This window comes from Panthera tigris, chromosome X (assembly GCF_018350195.1).
Source record: "Panthera tigris isolate Pti1 chromosome X, P.tigris_Pti1_mat1.1, whole genome shotgun sequence".
Lineage (NCBI taxonomy): Eukaryota > Metazoa > Chordata > Mammalia > Carnivora > Felidae > Panthera > Panthera tigris.
The window spans coordinates 71,366,039-71,381,726 of NC_056677.1; the positions used below are offsets into that span (position 1 = coordinate 71,366,039).

The following is a 15,688-nucleotide window of genomic DNA, read 5'->3' on the forward strand; positions in this document are numbered from 1 at the left end:
ACACTAAAAACCAGAAGCAAAGCATAATACTGAATTGGACACATATTTATAAATATCAACTATGAAGGGTATTTGGGGATGGATGTTTGTAGAAAGTTAAATATAGTCTGTGTACTGTAGATAAAAATGTACTATAATGGATAGAAACGTGAGGATTATTGACTGAAAAAGTTGCAGAATGATATGTACAGATGACCTTATTTTATCATGAATATATTTTTAAGATTACATATTTCCTGGGTTGGGGGAGGCTTGAAAAGCTGTAAACCAAAGGGCAAATATATAATTACTTTGGGAAATAGGCATAACCTACTGAAGTTGGAAGATCTGTAAACCTAGTACAACACAGTAGTAGTCAGCATGTGTGTGTGTACGTGTGTGTGGTGTGTGTATGCGAGTACATGTGAGTGGGGGGGATTACATCTGTATGCATCTGTACAGATGAATCTCACAAGCATAACACTGGCCAATAAAAGCAACTCACAAAAAGAATACATACAATAGAATTCCAAAAGTTAGACAAGGGTCAAAAACAGGTAAGGCAATATATTTTTTAGAGATACATACACATGTAATAAAAACACCTTAAAAAATACAAGGGAACAATACAACTTATCATAATGGTTACATCTGTGGGAAAGGAAGAGAAGATAAATGATGGTGGTACACACAGGGAACTTCTAAAGTTCTGGTAATGTTCTGGTTATGGTCTTTTTACTTGGGTCATACATATGCACCATTCACTTTATTATTGTTCACTGAAATAAATATACACACACATATACACATATTTCACTTGTATGTATGATGTCTTATAATAAAAATGAAAGCTGTGTACCAGATCTTGGGCCACATTGTAAGACTGCCCATTCCACCAGTTAGCTGGCCTCCTGGGAGATTTCAGAGCTCTTTACTATAGAATTTTTATATTATTTTCAAACTTCACTATGATAAGCAGCTTTAAAATAGATGTCACTTTGGTAGCTTTTAACTCTACTGAATGATTTTCTCAAAATAAATTCTCAGATCTGGAGTTACTGAGTCTAAGGGAATAAACACACTTACAATTCTCAGTACAAACTGTCAAATTACTTTTCCCAAATATTGTCCCAATTTATAATATCATCATATTAATTGAATACAACTTCACTGACAACTCATTGTTACTTTTAATTTAGTGTTTTTAATTTTTAAATTATTTTGAATTCAACTATTAGGAAATAATATTTTCCCAGCAGTTTGCTATTTCTATCTTCTCTTTATATTTTTCTGCCCATTTGTCTAGAGATCTTGATATTTTTCATATAAACTTGAAGGTACTCATTATCTGTAATTAGTCCTGTTAGGAGTTGCAAATATTCCTATTCTGTTTTTTTTTTTCTTTTGGTTTTCTATTTTTCAAAGTAGATGCTATAATTTTCAATATATTAAATATTATCTTTTGTTTTTTCAGATTTCAAAGAGGAAAAGTTATCCTTTCCCTACAGATCAGATGACTCAATCTATTCCTACTTTATAGTTCCCACTTTGAAAGAGACTATATGCTGAAAGAAACACTCAGATTATTGTCAGAAAGCCCCAAAATTGATCATATGGTAAAAAAAAAAAAAAATTTTAAGTTTATTTATTTAAGAGACAGAGCGAGTGAGTGAGCGAACACATGCACAAGAGCAGGGGAGGGGCTAAGAAAGAGGGAGAGAGAATCCCAAGCAGGATCTGTGCTGGAAGAGCACACAACACAGAGCTGATCTCACGAACCACGAGATCATGACCTGAGCTGACTGAACTGAAAGCAATAGTGAGAGGCTTAACTGACTGAGTCACCCAGGCATGCCACTCCCCTACCAAAAAAAAAAAAAAAAAAAAAAATTGTAATTTCAGTTCAATGGTGTAAGAACAGATTATTAGATCAATGGTGTTAGAATAACTGGCTGGTGATTTAGAGGGGGGAAAAACACTCGTACTCTACAACAAAGTAAATTTCAAGTGAATTTAAATTTAAATGTAAAAAATAAAATATTGAAAAATAAACTGAGTTAATATTTACTTAATCTTGGAGGGGAAGGCTTTTTATGCATATCTCCAAAGGCAGTTAACAAAAGTAACACAAGTTATATGTAAAACTAGTGAAATCTGAATGAGGTCATTGGGTAAGGTCAACTTCCTTGTCGTGAAATCTGAATAAGGTCAGTGGGTAAGGTCAATTTCCTGTTTATGATTTATCCAAAATTTTACTTGCCATATACATACTGTGAAGTATATGCAGGATTTTCTCATTAATAAAGTGAGAACTTACCACTGCATGTGAGTCTATAATTATCTCTAAATAAAAACTTGTAACAAGGACACTGGGAAGGCCATTTGGCTGACATGGAATGATGTTCAAGACATACTGTGAGGTGAAAAATAGCTTTCAAAACAGTGTCTGATACACTTTTATAAACACAGAAAAATATACATACATCTATACACACAAACCGAGAAAACGTTTGGAAGTAAATATATAAAAGTGCTATTATTATGTTAATAACACAGCCCTTGGAGGAAAAAGATATTACCATATTCATTCTGCCAATTAAGATGCATCCATTGTAAATTCTGACAAACACTGAAAATTGTAGGAACCAAAAGAATAGTCAACCAAAAAAAGATAAGCTTCAAAAGTAGGACAATGAGTCCAATACTTGATCTTGAAAATTTAATTTGCAAGTGAAGAAAACTAAAAAAGACAGACATAAAATGGCAAGCTCCAGCACAGGCACAAGCAGCCTATATGTCATTTTTAACAATGATTTTATTTCAGTGGTTAATTATGTATCTTGAAATCAATGAGAACAGATTATTGCTTGAAATTTGACTGTATTCTCAGATCCCATTTTTTTTTTTACCATTACTTTAGTGGCTGTGATTTTTTTCCCTCAGTTTTAAGGAATAATACAACCATGTCATGCAATTCACCTTCATCAAAAGGTTGGCAGGCCGATAGAGATTTCATGATGCTGTCAATGATGAGTTAATACCACAAGACTGTTGGCATCAGGATTTTAATGTCAAAAATGGTGACTCCTAGAAAATGAAGCAACTGCCACCCACAAAGCTAGGGCATACTAATATAATATTTATAATATTATTTGCAAATGACATATCAGATAAAGGGTTAGTATCTAAAATCTATAAAGAAGTGATCAAACTCAACACTCAAAAAACAATCCAGTGAAGAAATGGGCAAAAGACATGAATAGACACTTCTCCAAAGAAGACATCCAGATGGACAACTGACACATGAAAAAATGCTCAACATCGCTCATCATCAGGGAAATACAAATCAAAACCAGGGGATACCACCTCACACCTGTCAGAATGGCTAACATTAACAACTCAGGCAACAGATGTTGGGGAGGATGTGGAGAAAGAGGATCTTTTTTGCATTGTTGGTGGGAATACAAGCTGGTGCAGCCACTCTGGAAAACTGTATGGAGGTTCCTAAAAAATTAAAAATACAACTACCCTATGACCCAGCAATTGCACTACTAAGTATTTATCCAAGGGATACAGGTGTGCTGTTTCAAAAGGGCACATGCACCCCCATGTTTAAAGCAGCACTATCAACAACAGCTAACGTATGGAAAGAGCCCAAGTGTTCATCGATGGATGAATGGATAAAGATGTGGTATATATACAATGGAGTGTTACTCGGCAATCAAAAAGAATGAAATCTTGCCATTTGCAACTACATGGATGGAACTGGAGGGGATTATGCTAAGTGAAATTAGTCAGTCAGAGAGACAAAAATCTTATGACTTCACTCACATGAGGACTTTAAGAGACCAAACAGATAAACATAAGGGAAGGGAAACAAAAATAATATAAAAACAGGGAGGGGGACAAAACATAAGAGACTCTTCAATATGGAAAACAAACAGAGGATTACTGAAGGGGTTGTTGGGGGGGGGGGGGGAGGGGAATGGGCTAAATGGGTAAGAGGCATTAAGGAATCTACTCCTGAAATCACTGTTGCACTATATGCTAACTAACTTGGATGTAAATTAACAAAATAAATAAAATATTAAAAAAATATATATTGGTAGTATAAGGTATTTTTCTACTTGGAAGAATCCTACAAGTTCAATGTAATAAGAGAGTTTTAGCTACAGTAACTCCAGTCTTAATAGTTTGACCTAGGTTAAACTTAACTAAGACTTAGGTTACATATTTGTAAAATGGAGATTAACTGTATTCACTACAGACAGGGTTATTGTGAGAATCAGAGGAAATGATGCGTTTTAAGATGGGGCGCCCGGGTCGTTCAGTCAGTTAAGCATCGGACTTCAGCTCAGGTCGTGATCTCATGGTTCATGGGTTCAAGCCCCACATCAGGCTCTGTGCTGACAGCTCAGAGCCTGGAGCCTGCTTCAGATTCTGTGTCCTCCTCTCTCTGCCCCTCCCCCACTTATGACAGCATGCATTCTATTTCTCTCAAAAATAAATAAACATTAAAAAAAATTTTAAAAAGAGCTTAGAACAGTACTTGCATATGTTTCATATATTTGTTTAACAGTATGCTGTATGTGCTGAAATTCTCTGTCATCTATTTGGCTTATATACCTCATGCCAAAGTAATACAGTTCATAGAAAAATAAAGGTTAGAACTCACAATTCAGTAAGTCATGGGAATGAAAGGCAGAGAGCATAAGGAACACAGTTGATGATATTGTAATAGCAATGCAATGAGACAGATGGTAACTACACTTATGGTGAACATAGTATAATATATAAACTTGTCAAATCACTAAGTTGTAAATCTGAAACTAATGTAATTGTGTCAACTATACTCAAATATTAATTTTTTTTATTTAAAAAATAACTCACAACTCAGCATCTTCCTAATATGCCCTATATCTGTAAATAAAGCCCTATTTCTCTATACTTTAGCTTGTGTAAAGTTTTCTATAATAATTATTTTAAACTCATATATAGAAAAGTAGTTTGTGCACCTAGGTGGCTCAGTTGGTTGAGCATCTGATCCTTGATTTGGCTTGGGATATAATTCCAGGGTTCCGAGATCGAGCCCCACTTCTGGCTCTGTGCTGAGTGTGGAGCCTGCTTGGGGTTCTATCCCTCCCTTTGTCCCCCTCCCCCACTTGCACTCAAAAAAAAAAAAAAGGAGTAAGAAGACAAGAAAAAAGAAAAAAAGTAGTTTTAACAAATGTGCAAATGTGGATCACAGATATATGATCCAAACATTTCAAAGCAATATAAATGATTAAAACTCCATTAACCAATAGCCATTGTAACTCAATGTGAACACTAGGCTGGAAAAAAAAGATATGTTAGAACATTACATAGGGAAAAAAGTAGATGTTGGTACTATTCTAAAAGTGATATAAACCAAATCGGTCAAGTAATATGACTTAAATTCTTGGTAAAATCCAATGAGATGAAATACTTACCCTAATAAGTATTAATAACACTAATGCTAATAATACTTGCATACTGGCCAAGCTGTCCCTGATCTCTTATTGGCAAACTATTTTTTAAATAGCCTCAATATGATAATATGATGGCTCTCATAATCCTGCTTTGGAAAATCACTATGTGTGATAAGTTATCATCTCTTTTTACACTGCCCTTTAATAAAATTAGAAAAGCAAGAACACAGTAAGTCAATGTTTCAAAGTATGCCTATTGTGTTGGCCATGACTAAATAACCCCAAAATGTTTCCAATCTCTCTAGCATATTACACACACACAGTGTTTTAATATATATGTTAATAAAAACTGATAGCGACTTTCGGTCGATTTTACTTTTAAAACCATTCATATACATAGCACACACAACCTAACATTTTAGTTAAAAGACTCTGCATTGAAACTGAATAGCAGGTGATTTAGCATGAGTAACAGGTCAATTATACAGAATTGTAATTGTTTCTGTGCATTGGGATTTTATGTTAAACATGGGAATGTGATGGTGAGCAGCCATATTTGATTTTAATTGCTGCAGCTTGAGTTCTCCAAAACATCACGAGAACACTAGAGAAAATGACATGAGGCAAGGGAGATGAAAATGATGCTGCAGAGGGAACTCTGGTAACAAATGTAGCTCTCTCTGAGGGACTGGCTATGATTTACAGGGAAGAATAAACCTCTTCCAAAGAGTCTCCTCCAGCATTAGACAACCCCCTTTACTTTCCTCAGTACTGAAAGCAGAAAAGACATACTTTTCCATCAATAAATGCCTGAAGAATTGCAAACCATTTTTCAGAACAGCAAAATCTTTAGGCTTTCTTTAGCTCCTTCAACATTCTTACACTGACAAGGAAGCATTTCATGCTATGCCCCAAAGAAGATAAATCTGTTCAAAATCTTTAAACAAAACAGGGGTGCCTGGGTGGCTCAGCTGATTAAGTGTCTGACTCTTGATTTCAGCTCAGGTCAGTAGTCTTATGGTTCGTAGGATCAAGCCCTGCATCGGGCTGACAGGCAGTGTGGACCTGGCTTGGGATTCTCTCTGCCCCTCCCTGTGCACTCTCTCTCTTTCTCTCTTTAAATTAATAAATTAATTTAAAAAAAAACTTTAGACAAATAAAATGACAAATCAAGCTGACAAATGAAAAAGAATAAAAGAAAAAGATAGAAAACCTGTAAACCCAGATAAGAAATCTGTTAGAAACAGTAGTAATAAATGCACAACGAAAGGTCTTTCTTACCAATGAGCCAATGGGGAAGAGGACAATGACTCAGACACCTGAATCTTTCTTCTGCTTTCCATGAAGAGCCCTTCCTGAAAGCATTCAGGTAGCAATAGTGATGATAAAAGCACCTTGGGATAGAATTATGGGCCATAAAAATCAACTACATTTTCTGAGTATTTACTAAGCATTTTATAGGAATTATTTCATCGAATCCTTAACAGAGCTCTGTGAAGTTTGTTCTCATGTAGAGATAAGAATATTGAAACTTAGGCTTTAAGGAACATGTATGAGGTAGCACAAGAGGCACAGCTGATTCAAACCCAGTCTGTCTCACTTCAGAACTACATTGTCAATTACATTGCTCAAATGAGACACATACATGTCAAAGTCAATAAAATATAAGGATGGTATAGCATTTTTAAAACTAAAGGACTTTTGAAATACAATTACCATTACTATTCATTGTTACTCAGTTAATATCCTCTAGACTTTAAGATTTTTTGCTCCTGACCACCCCCCAAAAATGTGTATATAGTATATATGCTTGAATTTTATAGTGATTTATTATACGTATATGAAATATTTGTTTCATAAAACTATACTCATCCTTACTACATGTAACATATTCTAATATATTCTATTCTTTTCTTTTAATGCTGGAATTAATTTCATGACCCACAAATAGGTGGCATCTTGCAATTACCAAAAAAAAAAATAAACAAACAAAAACAAACTCAGCTCTGGACCATAGGTGCATGTATGTTTGGAAATACAAAGAGAAGTATGAACATCCTGTCATGTTAGAACTCATACAGCCATTCTGAGAGAAGATTAAATAAAATATGTATGTGGGAAATCACTTAGCACAGAGTCTGGCACAAAGGCATATTTGGTAAATATGTTTCCACGAAACCTCTTGCAGCACTACCATCCCCAAACATTTAGAGAAGTGAAGCTACACCACCACCATCATAAGTATTATAGTCACTGAGCTGCCAGCCAAGGTTGACTTTCTGATTCTTAACCAACATCAAAGAATGGAAGTGTGCTACCTACATGCCCTTCCTGATAAAAGCAACTTCTTGCTTTCAAAAAAATTTTTATGAGCCATTTTGATACAAAAATTTTTATTTATTTTTTTTTGATACAAAAATTTTTAAAGTATATTAAACACTGACTTGACTTCTTGAAAGGACTAGACAGAATTTAGCCTTTTCAAGGACACAGGGTCACACTTCTGCACGCACAATGGTGCAGAACACTCAACTTTACAACTAGTAGATAGGTCACCTAATTCAAATCTCCCACTTTACAGATGAACAAACTGGTATCCCAACAGGAGATGCAATTTGTCCAAAGTCACCCAATAGAAAGGTCAAGTGATTCCCATCACACCATGCTGTCACATCTATTATTGTACTATGTCGAGCACTATCTAGCAACATAGTCACAATATAAGAGCAATACTTTTGTAATTTCTCTTATGTTTGTTATTTTGGTTATCTCATTTCTTTCCCCATAATCTTTAGCAATAAAACTCTTAAGTCAAAAAAGATCTAGAGGCACCTAGGTGGCTCAGTTGGTTAAGCGTCCAACTTCAGCTCAGGTCATGATCTCATGATTCGTGGGTTTGACCCAATTCAGGCTCTGTGATGACAGCTCAGAGCCTGGAGCCTGCTTTGGATTCTATGTCTCCCTCTCTCTCTCTGCCTCTCTCTCAAAAATAAACTTAAAAAAAAAAAGGATCTATGTTAGGGCACCTGGGTGGCTCAGTCAGTTAAGCGTCCAACTCTGGCTCAGGTCATGATCTCCTGGTTTGTGAGTTTGAGGCCCATATAGGGCTCCTCTGCTGTCAAAGCAGGACCTGCTTCGGATCCTCTGTCTCCCTCTCTTTCTGCCCCACCTTGGCCTGCACGAGTGTGTTCTCTCTCTCTCTCTCTGTCTAAAATAAAAATTAAAATAAAATGGATCCATGTGTTTATCCTCTGCAGGAAAAATTTTAAGCTAGCCCGTCTTAGGGAAAGAACTCCCCAAAATATAATGTCTGTGGTGTTTCAGAAAGAAAAGGGATCCAGACTGAATCACTATGTGGTCTTCAGAAAGCAAAAAGGATGCAATGAAAAGCCCACATTTAAGAACAAACAGTTCTGTGGATGTGACTGTCAGAAACCTCAACCAGTCTCTGAAAATAGGCAATATCGTAAACTTCACAAGGGCAGAGACTAAGTTCTGAGTAAATGTGAGTTGAATACTCTGAAAAATGAGTGTTTGTCACTACATAAACTGGTCCCAGGCCATTGTTACTGTTGGATGTAGGCTTGCACTTTAGGTGTCTGTCTCTTCCCTTTCCTATTAAGACATGAACTGTCACTTATGTCTAATGACACCACCCAAATACAGCTTTTGTAGAAGTTGATAACACTGTATCTTCTAAATAGGATGTTTCTAAATATGCTCTGAGAACACTAGAATTATTTATAAAATTAGAATAAATATGCTCTAATTAAGGGCCTGAAGGATTCCACTATGTAAGAAGCACGTCAATATTACCATAGCTCTCCTAACTTCCATCTTGCCTGCTCTTCTGTTGAATTGTTGGCTCTGAAGCAGACTGCAGATTACAGAGGTTGCCTGATGTCACCTCCATTGAGGTGTTATGTTACTGGGACTATTTTTAACCTGAAACCAAGGATACTTCTCTGTAACCTACAAAATTATCATTCCAATGTCTTTTTAAACGGCAAAATGCCTTGAAAATGACGACTGTGTACCCCAACTGAAAGCCACTTTCTAGACACATCATTTATTTCCAGTTTTGTCCTCTCCTTTGAGACTCCAGTCAGCCTTCCTTCCTTTTTTCCATTTTCTACTTTATTTTTCACAGTTCAAACACTTTATTTTATTCATCTGCCTTTGGGTGTCTGAGAGATATTTCCTGTATTTTGTAATCAAAAGGAAATAGACATAACTAAGAAAATACATACAAAACTTTATCTTCCCATAATCTCTTCAAAACATGATCTTAGGGGAAATCTTATGATATGTAAAGTAAAAAACAAAAAACAGAAAAACACTAATCAAAGACAAAGGGATTTAAGTATTATCCACATATGATTTTACTTGAAGCAATGGTCTCTTGATGACATAACTAGAACTAAATTTACTAAAATAAAAATTACATTTCATAGCCTACTTCTTCATGTTTGTGATACATGCATGATTAACTCTGCTTTTTTCAGTAAAACTGAATCTAAGAAACGCTGCTTTTCCTAAGATTTACTCAAGCTAGTATTTAGTAATGCAAACATTTTTAAGGCCACTTTCAGCAAACTATTTCAAAAAAGAAATACTCCAAGCACATTAAAAATAATTCAAATTAAAGATGAACATAAAGGAAGGGAAGCAAAAATAAGATAAAAACAGAGAGGGACACAAACCTTAAGAGACTCTTAAATACAGAGAACTGAGGGTTGCTGAATGGGTGTTGGGTGGGGGATGGGCTAAATGGGTGATGGGCATTAAGAAGGGCACTTGTTTGGATGAGCACTGGGTGTTGTATCTAGTGAGGAATCACTAAATTATATTCCTGAAATCATTATTACACTAGATGGTAACTAAATTGGATTTAAATAAATAATTCCGATTAAATAATGATTGGAATTATTGAAGTCATTTGGGAAACAACTTTTAACTAATTTTTCCATCTTGACATGCCTAAAAACAAAGCTTCATAACATGAATTTATGCAATGTGCTTGATAAACTCAGATTATGTTCACCAGTAAGTGATATGAAAAACAACTTTTAAGATTAACTTCAAATAAGTTTTTCCCATACTTCGAGAAATATTACTCTCACTGGAACAAGTCTAAAATGAATCTTTTTTTAAATACACCAGATGCCACCTAATTCAATTTTCTGGATCACACACAGCATCTTCCTACCTCTACCATAACAGACTCTAACAGAATGAAAGTAGTTCATATTATGAACTGAACCAGAAAGCAAACTATTTGTTATAAGAATTAGTAGCATTTAATAGGAATTAGCACTCTTATCAATTAAAATTTGAATCCAGATAGGAAAAAAATCTCTTAATGTTTCAAAAAATTTTAAAAACACCCCAACTTTCTAGGTAACAAAAAAGAAAGGCAATAATATAGAATCCAAGTATGGTATTAACAACTATTCAAAAATGGATGTTCTTCTCAGTTTCAAGATAGAGTGGAGAGAACAAATGAATAGTCTATAGGCTCCTTCCAGCTCTCATCCAACATGTGTTCACAGCAGCTACAGACAAGTTATCTGCAGCCATGCAGTTTTCAGGATGGGAATAAACATGTCTGCTGTCCTCAGAACAATTACCCAAGTGCCACTACAATAAGAATTTTTGATTAGACAACACCTGAAAGGATATCTAGTTTACCCTCTCTGTATTTAAAAACAAGGAAACTGAGGCTCAGAGAGATTAAATGCCCTAGTAATTCAAACAGGCATATTTAAATACCTGCAAGATTTAGTAACTTTTCCCAATTATTAGAGTATATTAGAGTTAAATGGGTTAACTCTAAGGGTCTGAACCACTGATTCTCCTTCTGAGATGGAATGGGCCTTTGGAAATTTACCAGCTGTGTTATCTTGAGCACACTGCAACCTTTCTAAGCCCCAGTTTCCTCTTCTGTAAAGTGTAGAGAATACCTACTCTAACGAGGTGGTTGTGAGAATTGCATACAGCTTGTAAAGTGCTTAGCACATCGATTAGCAAATAATAAGCATTCAAAACCAGGTAGCTATAATTTTTACTCGGCCCTGGCAACATGGCTGCCCCTACTGTTTGAGAAAACAGCTAACTCCATTCATTAACACAATGGACAGATATTCATCCACCAGAGCTTTTCAGGCCTACCACATTCTGCAAACAGGAGAAAACCCCACTCAACAACCTATTTCACCACATTTCAAACCCACCCTTTACACTGTTAAAAAACAAAATACTAACTGCTGCCAAATGTCTTCTACCACAAGTGGTACGCTGAATTTGTCAACTAGATATTGAAGGGGATTTTCTGGCTCCACCCAAAACATGGAGAATAAATGATGGGAAAACAAGGGGAAGATAAGGTCACACACCTGAAATGGAATTCACAGAAGCTTCTTCTCAGCTCATTTAGTTGTGAGTAGATAGGTGGGTGTCAGAAAGCAAAACGCTACCTTTCAGCATCATAAAGCAGGAATAATGGCTACCTCAACAAAATACAATTCCCCAGGCCTCTCAACATAATAGAAAAGAATCCGTTCCCTGGTCCTAGTAATTAATACGCACACGGACAACACCTGAGCATCCTTCTCGAAAAACTGAAGGCTAAGCTGTATCCGAGCTGCAATTCACCCTAGGACTACATAAATATATGAAAAACTCCTACTGAAGGGCGAGACAAAATTACGGAGAATATCGCCTTGAAATCAACAAGGTGGGGATCATGTTATGCCAAAAGGCATCTCCATTGATAAAGTCCCGATCCTCCATTCTCATGACACTGCAAAACCCACCACCCTCTAAGGAAATTACAGGAACCACCCGCAGCAACCAACCTCAGCAATCGGCATCGATCATATCGACCCCTACTCAAATGGCGCTAAGCACCGTGGGTCCAAGCCCCTCCCTGGAGCTGCTAACTCCCGCGCTGACTCCACACTACCTCACTTCCTTCCAGTCCTCCCTGCTATGCTCAACCCCCGGCATTTCTCACCAAACTTCGCCACTGACAGAAAAGGTAGGAACGAGATAGACTTCCTACACTTTGTTCAGAGAGTACCAGAGCCACACATACCCGTCCCTATTACGATCACGTCAAACTCCGAAGGGAGATTATCCGCCATCTTGAGAGAAAACGTGTCATGTGACTATCGCTTGTGGAAATGAGATCAAGTCAGGCATTGCCCCGGTAGAAGGCGGAAGGGAAAACAGTGCATTCTGGATATTGTAGTTCTTGGGTGGCCGGTCCAGGTAGGCGGCTACAACATTTTATTTGAAATGTTTACGCGAATGTTAAAAGCTCAATTTATTTTCCAGGCAGAGTGCAGTGGCGCATTTAGCCTGGAGGTTTGAGGTAGTAATGAGGTGGAGATTTTCACTCTAGCTAGCTAGGATGAATGTGGGAAAACCTGGGTGTTCCTTGACGATGAAGCAAGAATTGGAATATATGAAGGGTGGAGTGAAATTGAAAGGGGATTGCTCTGTGAACAAAGGACATTTTCATTCCAGTCTTGAAACTGTTTCCCCCAGCGAGTCTGTTCTTTTGTTTTGGCCTCTGAGGCATAATTTTACGCACCAACACTTCAAAACTATATCCCATATATTTTTTGCCTCCATATCTCCCCAATGAAAACCCACGAAAACCGTCTCGCCCTAGTCTAGCCCTAGTTTCGCCAGAATGGAACCTAAATTGAGTTTGCATTTGTTCTAGTTAGTCCAGCCGGACATCCGGCAGTATATATTTAGAAAATTAGCCTTGCTTTACAGCAGCGAAAAAAGATATGAAAGCATAGTAGTTGCTTGATAAGCGTCTAATGATTCTGAATCTAGTTTTTTATACATATGCACGGAGTCCATACAAGATTCTTCTGATAAGCTGCTGCAAAAATGACCATGATAAAATACCATTTATAGTAAAGTGATTGTATTTGATGAGGGGCTTTAGGGTTCGTTGTGTAGTTATTTTATAAGCGTCTCAAAATAACTCAAAGCGAGTGCAGTAGTGGACCTTCCCTTACACAACTTGTCCTCTGAATCGTTTGTGGTTTCCCAGTCTCACTGTTGTTCCTCCAGCATGGGATTATCTTCCCATTCTCTACCTAACATATCCTTAAGATTCAGCTCAGCTTCTACCACCTCCTCCTTTTATGTCCTCCCTATATTGGGTTAAATTTCCATAGGTAGTGCTAACATTCTGTCATAGTCTTCCATATTGCCCTGAAATTATTTGCATTTAGGTTGGTTCCTATACAGTACACATATCTACATATGTACAAAAATACACACCCAGATAGGCCTAAATTATAAGACCTTCTATGACAGGGACTGTGCCTTATTTATCTTTTTACCCCCTGCATCTAACGTGGGCCTATTGCTTAGTAGGATGCCAGTGTTTGCTGAACTGGTTAGTTCTGACTCCCTTAATAGATGGTAAGTACTGTGAATACAGGGACTGAGTATTCCATCTTTATATCTACCCACAACTATCATGTGTCATATTTTGAAGATGCTCAATACCTGTTTCTTTGCTAAGGTTCCATGAAAATTCTTTAAAACTGTACTTTACTGGGGTTGGGTTTTGTTTTGTTTTGCTGCATTTTGCCATAATCTTTAGCAACATTTTACATGTTTCATTAATTTATTTTATGGGTTATCTGGATGTATTGAACAATTCTTTTGTGATACGGTCCTCTGATGAATATTTTGTGTAAGAGATTTCTTTGAGAAGTGTAAGGTATTGTTCAGTAAATCACTCTGCCATTTGCCTTGATATGAAAAGAAAGTTTTGAGTACTATCAGAAGTGAAATAGATCTTATCTGTTAGATCTATGAGATTCTTAATACCATCAGTGGAAATGAAAATTAATAGATTTCCCAGAGTAAACACAGGAAACTTTCCAAAATCTCCTTTAACAGTGAGAAGCTATGGATGGGTAGTTAAAAACATGATAAATTAAGGTATCTCTATCATACTTTGGCAATATCTGTATACTTGTGTGTGTATCTTTTTCAATATGAGTGTATCTTTCTATGGATTCAGAAATTTTATAACAAGTAGACACACTTATGGATTCAGAAATTTTATAACAATCAGACACACTGTGAAGACACTACTTATCATTTCATTCAATTTTCCTCAAATATTTATTGAATACCTACTATGTGCAAAACACTGATTTAGATGATGGAATTACAGCAATGAATAAAACAGACAAAAACCTCTGACTTCATTAAGTTTACATCTAATAGGGTATAAAACAAAATAAACAAGTAATTGCTCTGTCATGCTAATATTCCAATATGTTTTGCCTCAAATATGAAATCCCTTTTATTCTGAAGTTAGAAAGCAGGACCCTTGGAAAAATAAAATTGCCAGCGTATATTTAGCTGTCCTTTCTCTATTATACACTCTCTGAACATGGAAAATATGGTTACATTAGAAAAAATTAAAGCCTCTGCATGGAGAAAGTGTTCAAAATACCTTTTATTTCAAATGTATTTTTATAGATCTCCTGTAAAGACAAATATAGGGGTTGATAATGTCAGTAAAATAGCATGAAGCAAAGCAGCTTAATTGCTGTCTATTCTGTTATTCTAAGGATGTCTATTTTTTAGAAGTGAAATATTTTATTTGGATAAGTCATAGTACGAGATGATGGATACATATTGACTTACCCTATTAAGTCACTGTGATCCTAATTTTGTACTTAATGGTTTCCTGAGTTGAAAACCATGATTCCCTGAATATTTACCTTGTATTCAGAAGGTTACATAACTGTGTGATCTGACATAACAAATGTTTATAAACTGGTAATTTAATGGTCTCTATCCCTGGCCTTTCCTTTGAGCTCCAGATCCATATATCCAATCCCTTACTCAACATCTCTTCTGAACATGTCCACTACTGAACTCCTGAACATTTCAGCCCCACTCCCAAACCTCTTCATCCAGTGTTCCCTACCTCAGAAATGGTACTACCTTCTAATTAGTTACTCAAGTCAAAAACTTAAGAATTATCCTTGATATATCATTCTCTTTCACTCTTAAACCAATTCATCATCAACTCTTGCCATATCTATCTCAAAGTTATATTGTAAACATACCCACCTCTCAATCTGGACTGCCCCCGTAATCTCTTGCCTAGACTACTACAATAGGCCCCAGCTCGACCCTTGATTTATGCTTGCTTCTCTCCAGTCCACTGTAGAGGAGAGTAAACTCTTAAAAATTCAAATCTA

General features: G+C 36.2%; 1 protein-coding gene across 2 annotated transcripts in view; it reads right to left on the reverse strand.

The window, feature by feature from the left end:
* CHM (CHM Rab escort protein) overlaps window positions 1–12,581 on the reverse strand; it is a 227,591-nt gene extending 215,010 nt beyond the window's left edge. For both annotated transcript variants that reach the window (XM_007093297.3, XM_042974113.1), the window contains exon 1: window positions 12,526–12,581. In XM_007093297.3, the coding sequence (XP_007093359.2) occupies window positions 12,526–12,574 (49 nt within the window). In that variant the 5' untranslated portion in view covers window positions 12,575–12,581. The remainder of the gene's footprint in view (window positions 1–12,525) is intronic.
* Between the last annotated feature and the right edge of the window lie 3,107 nt (window positions 12,582–15,688).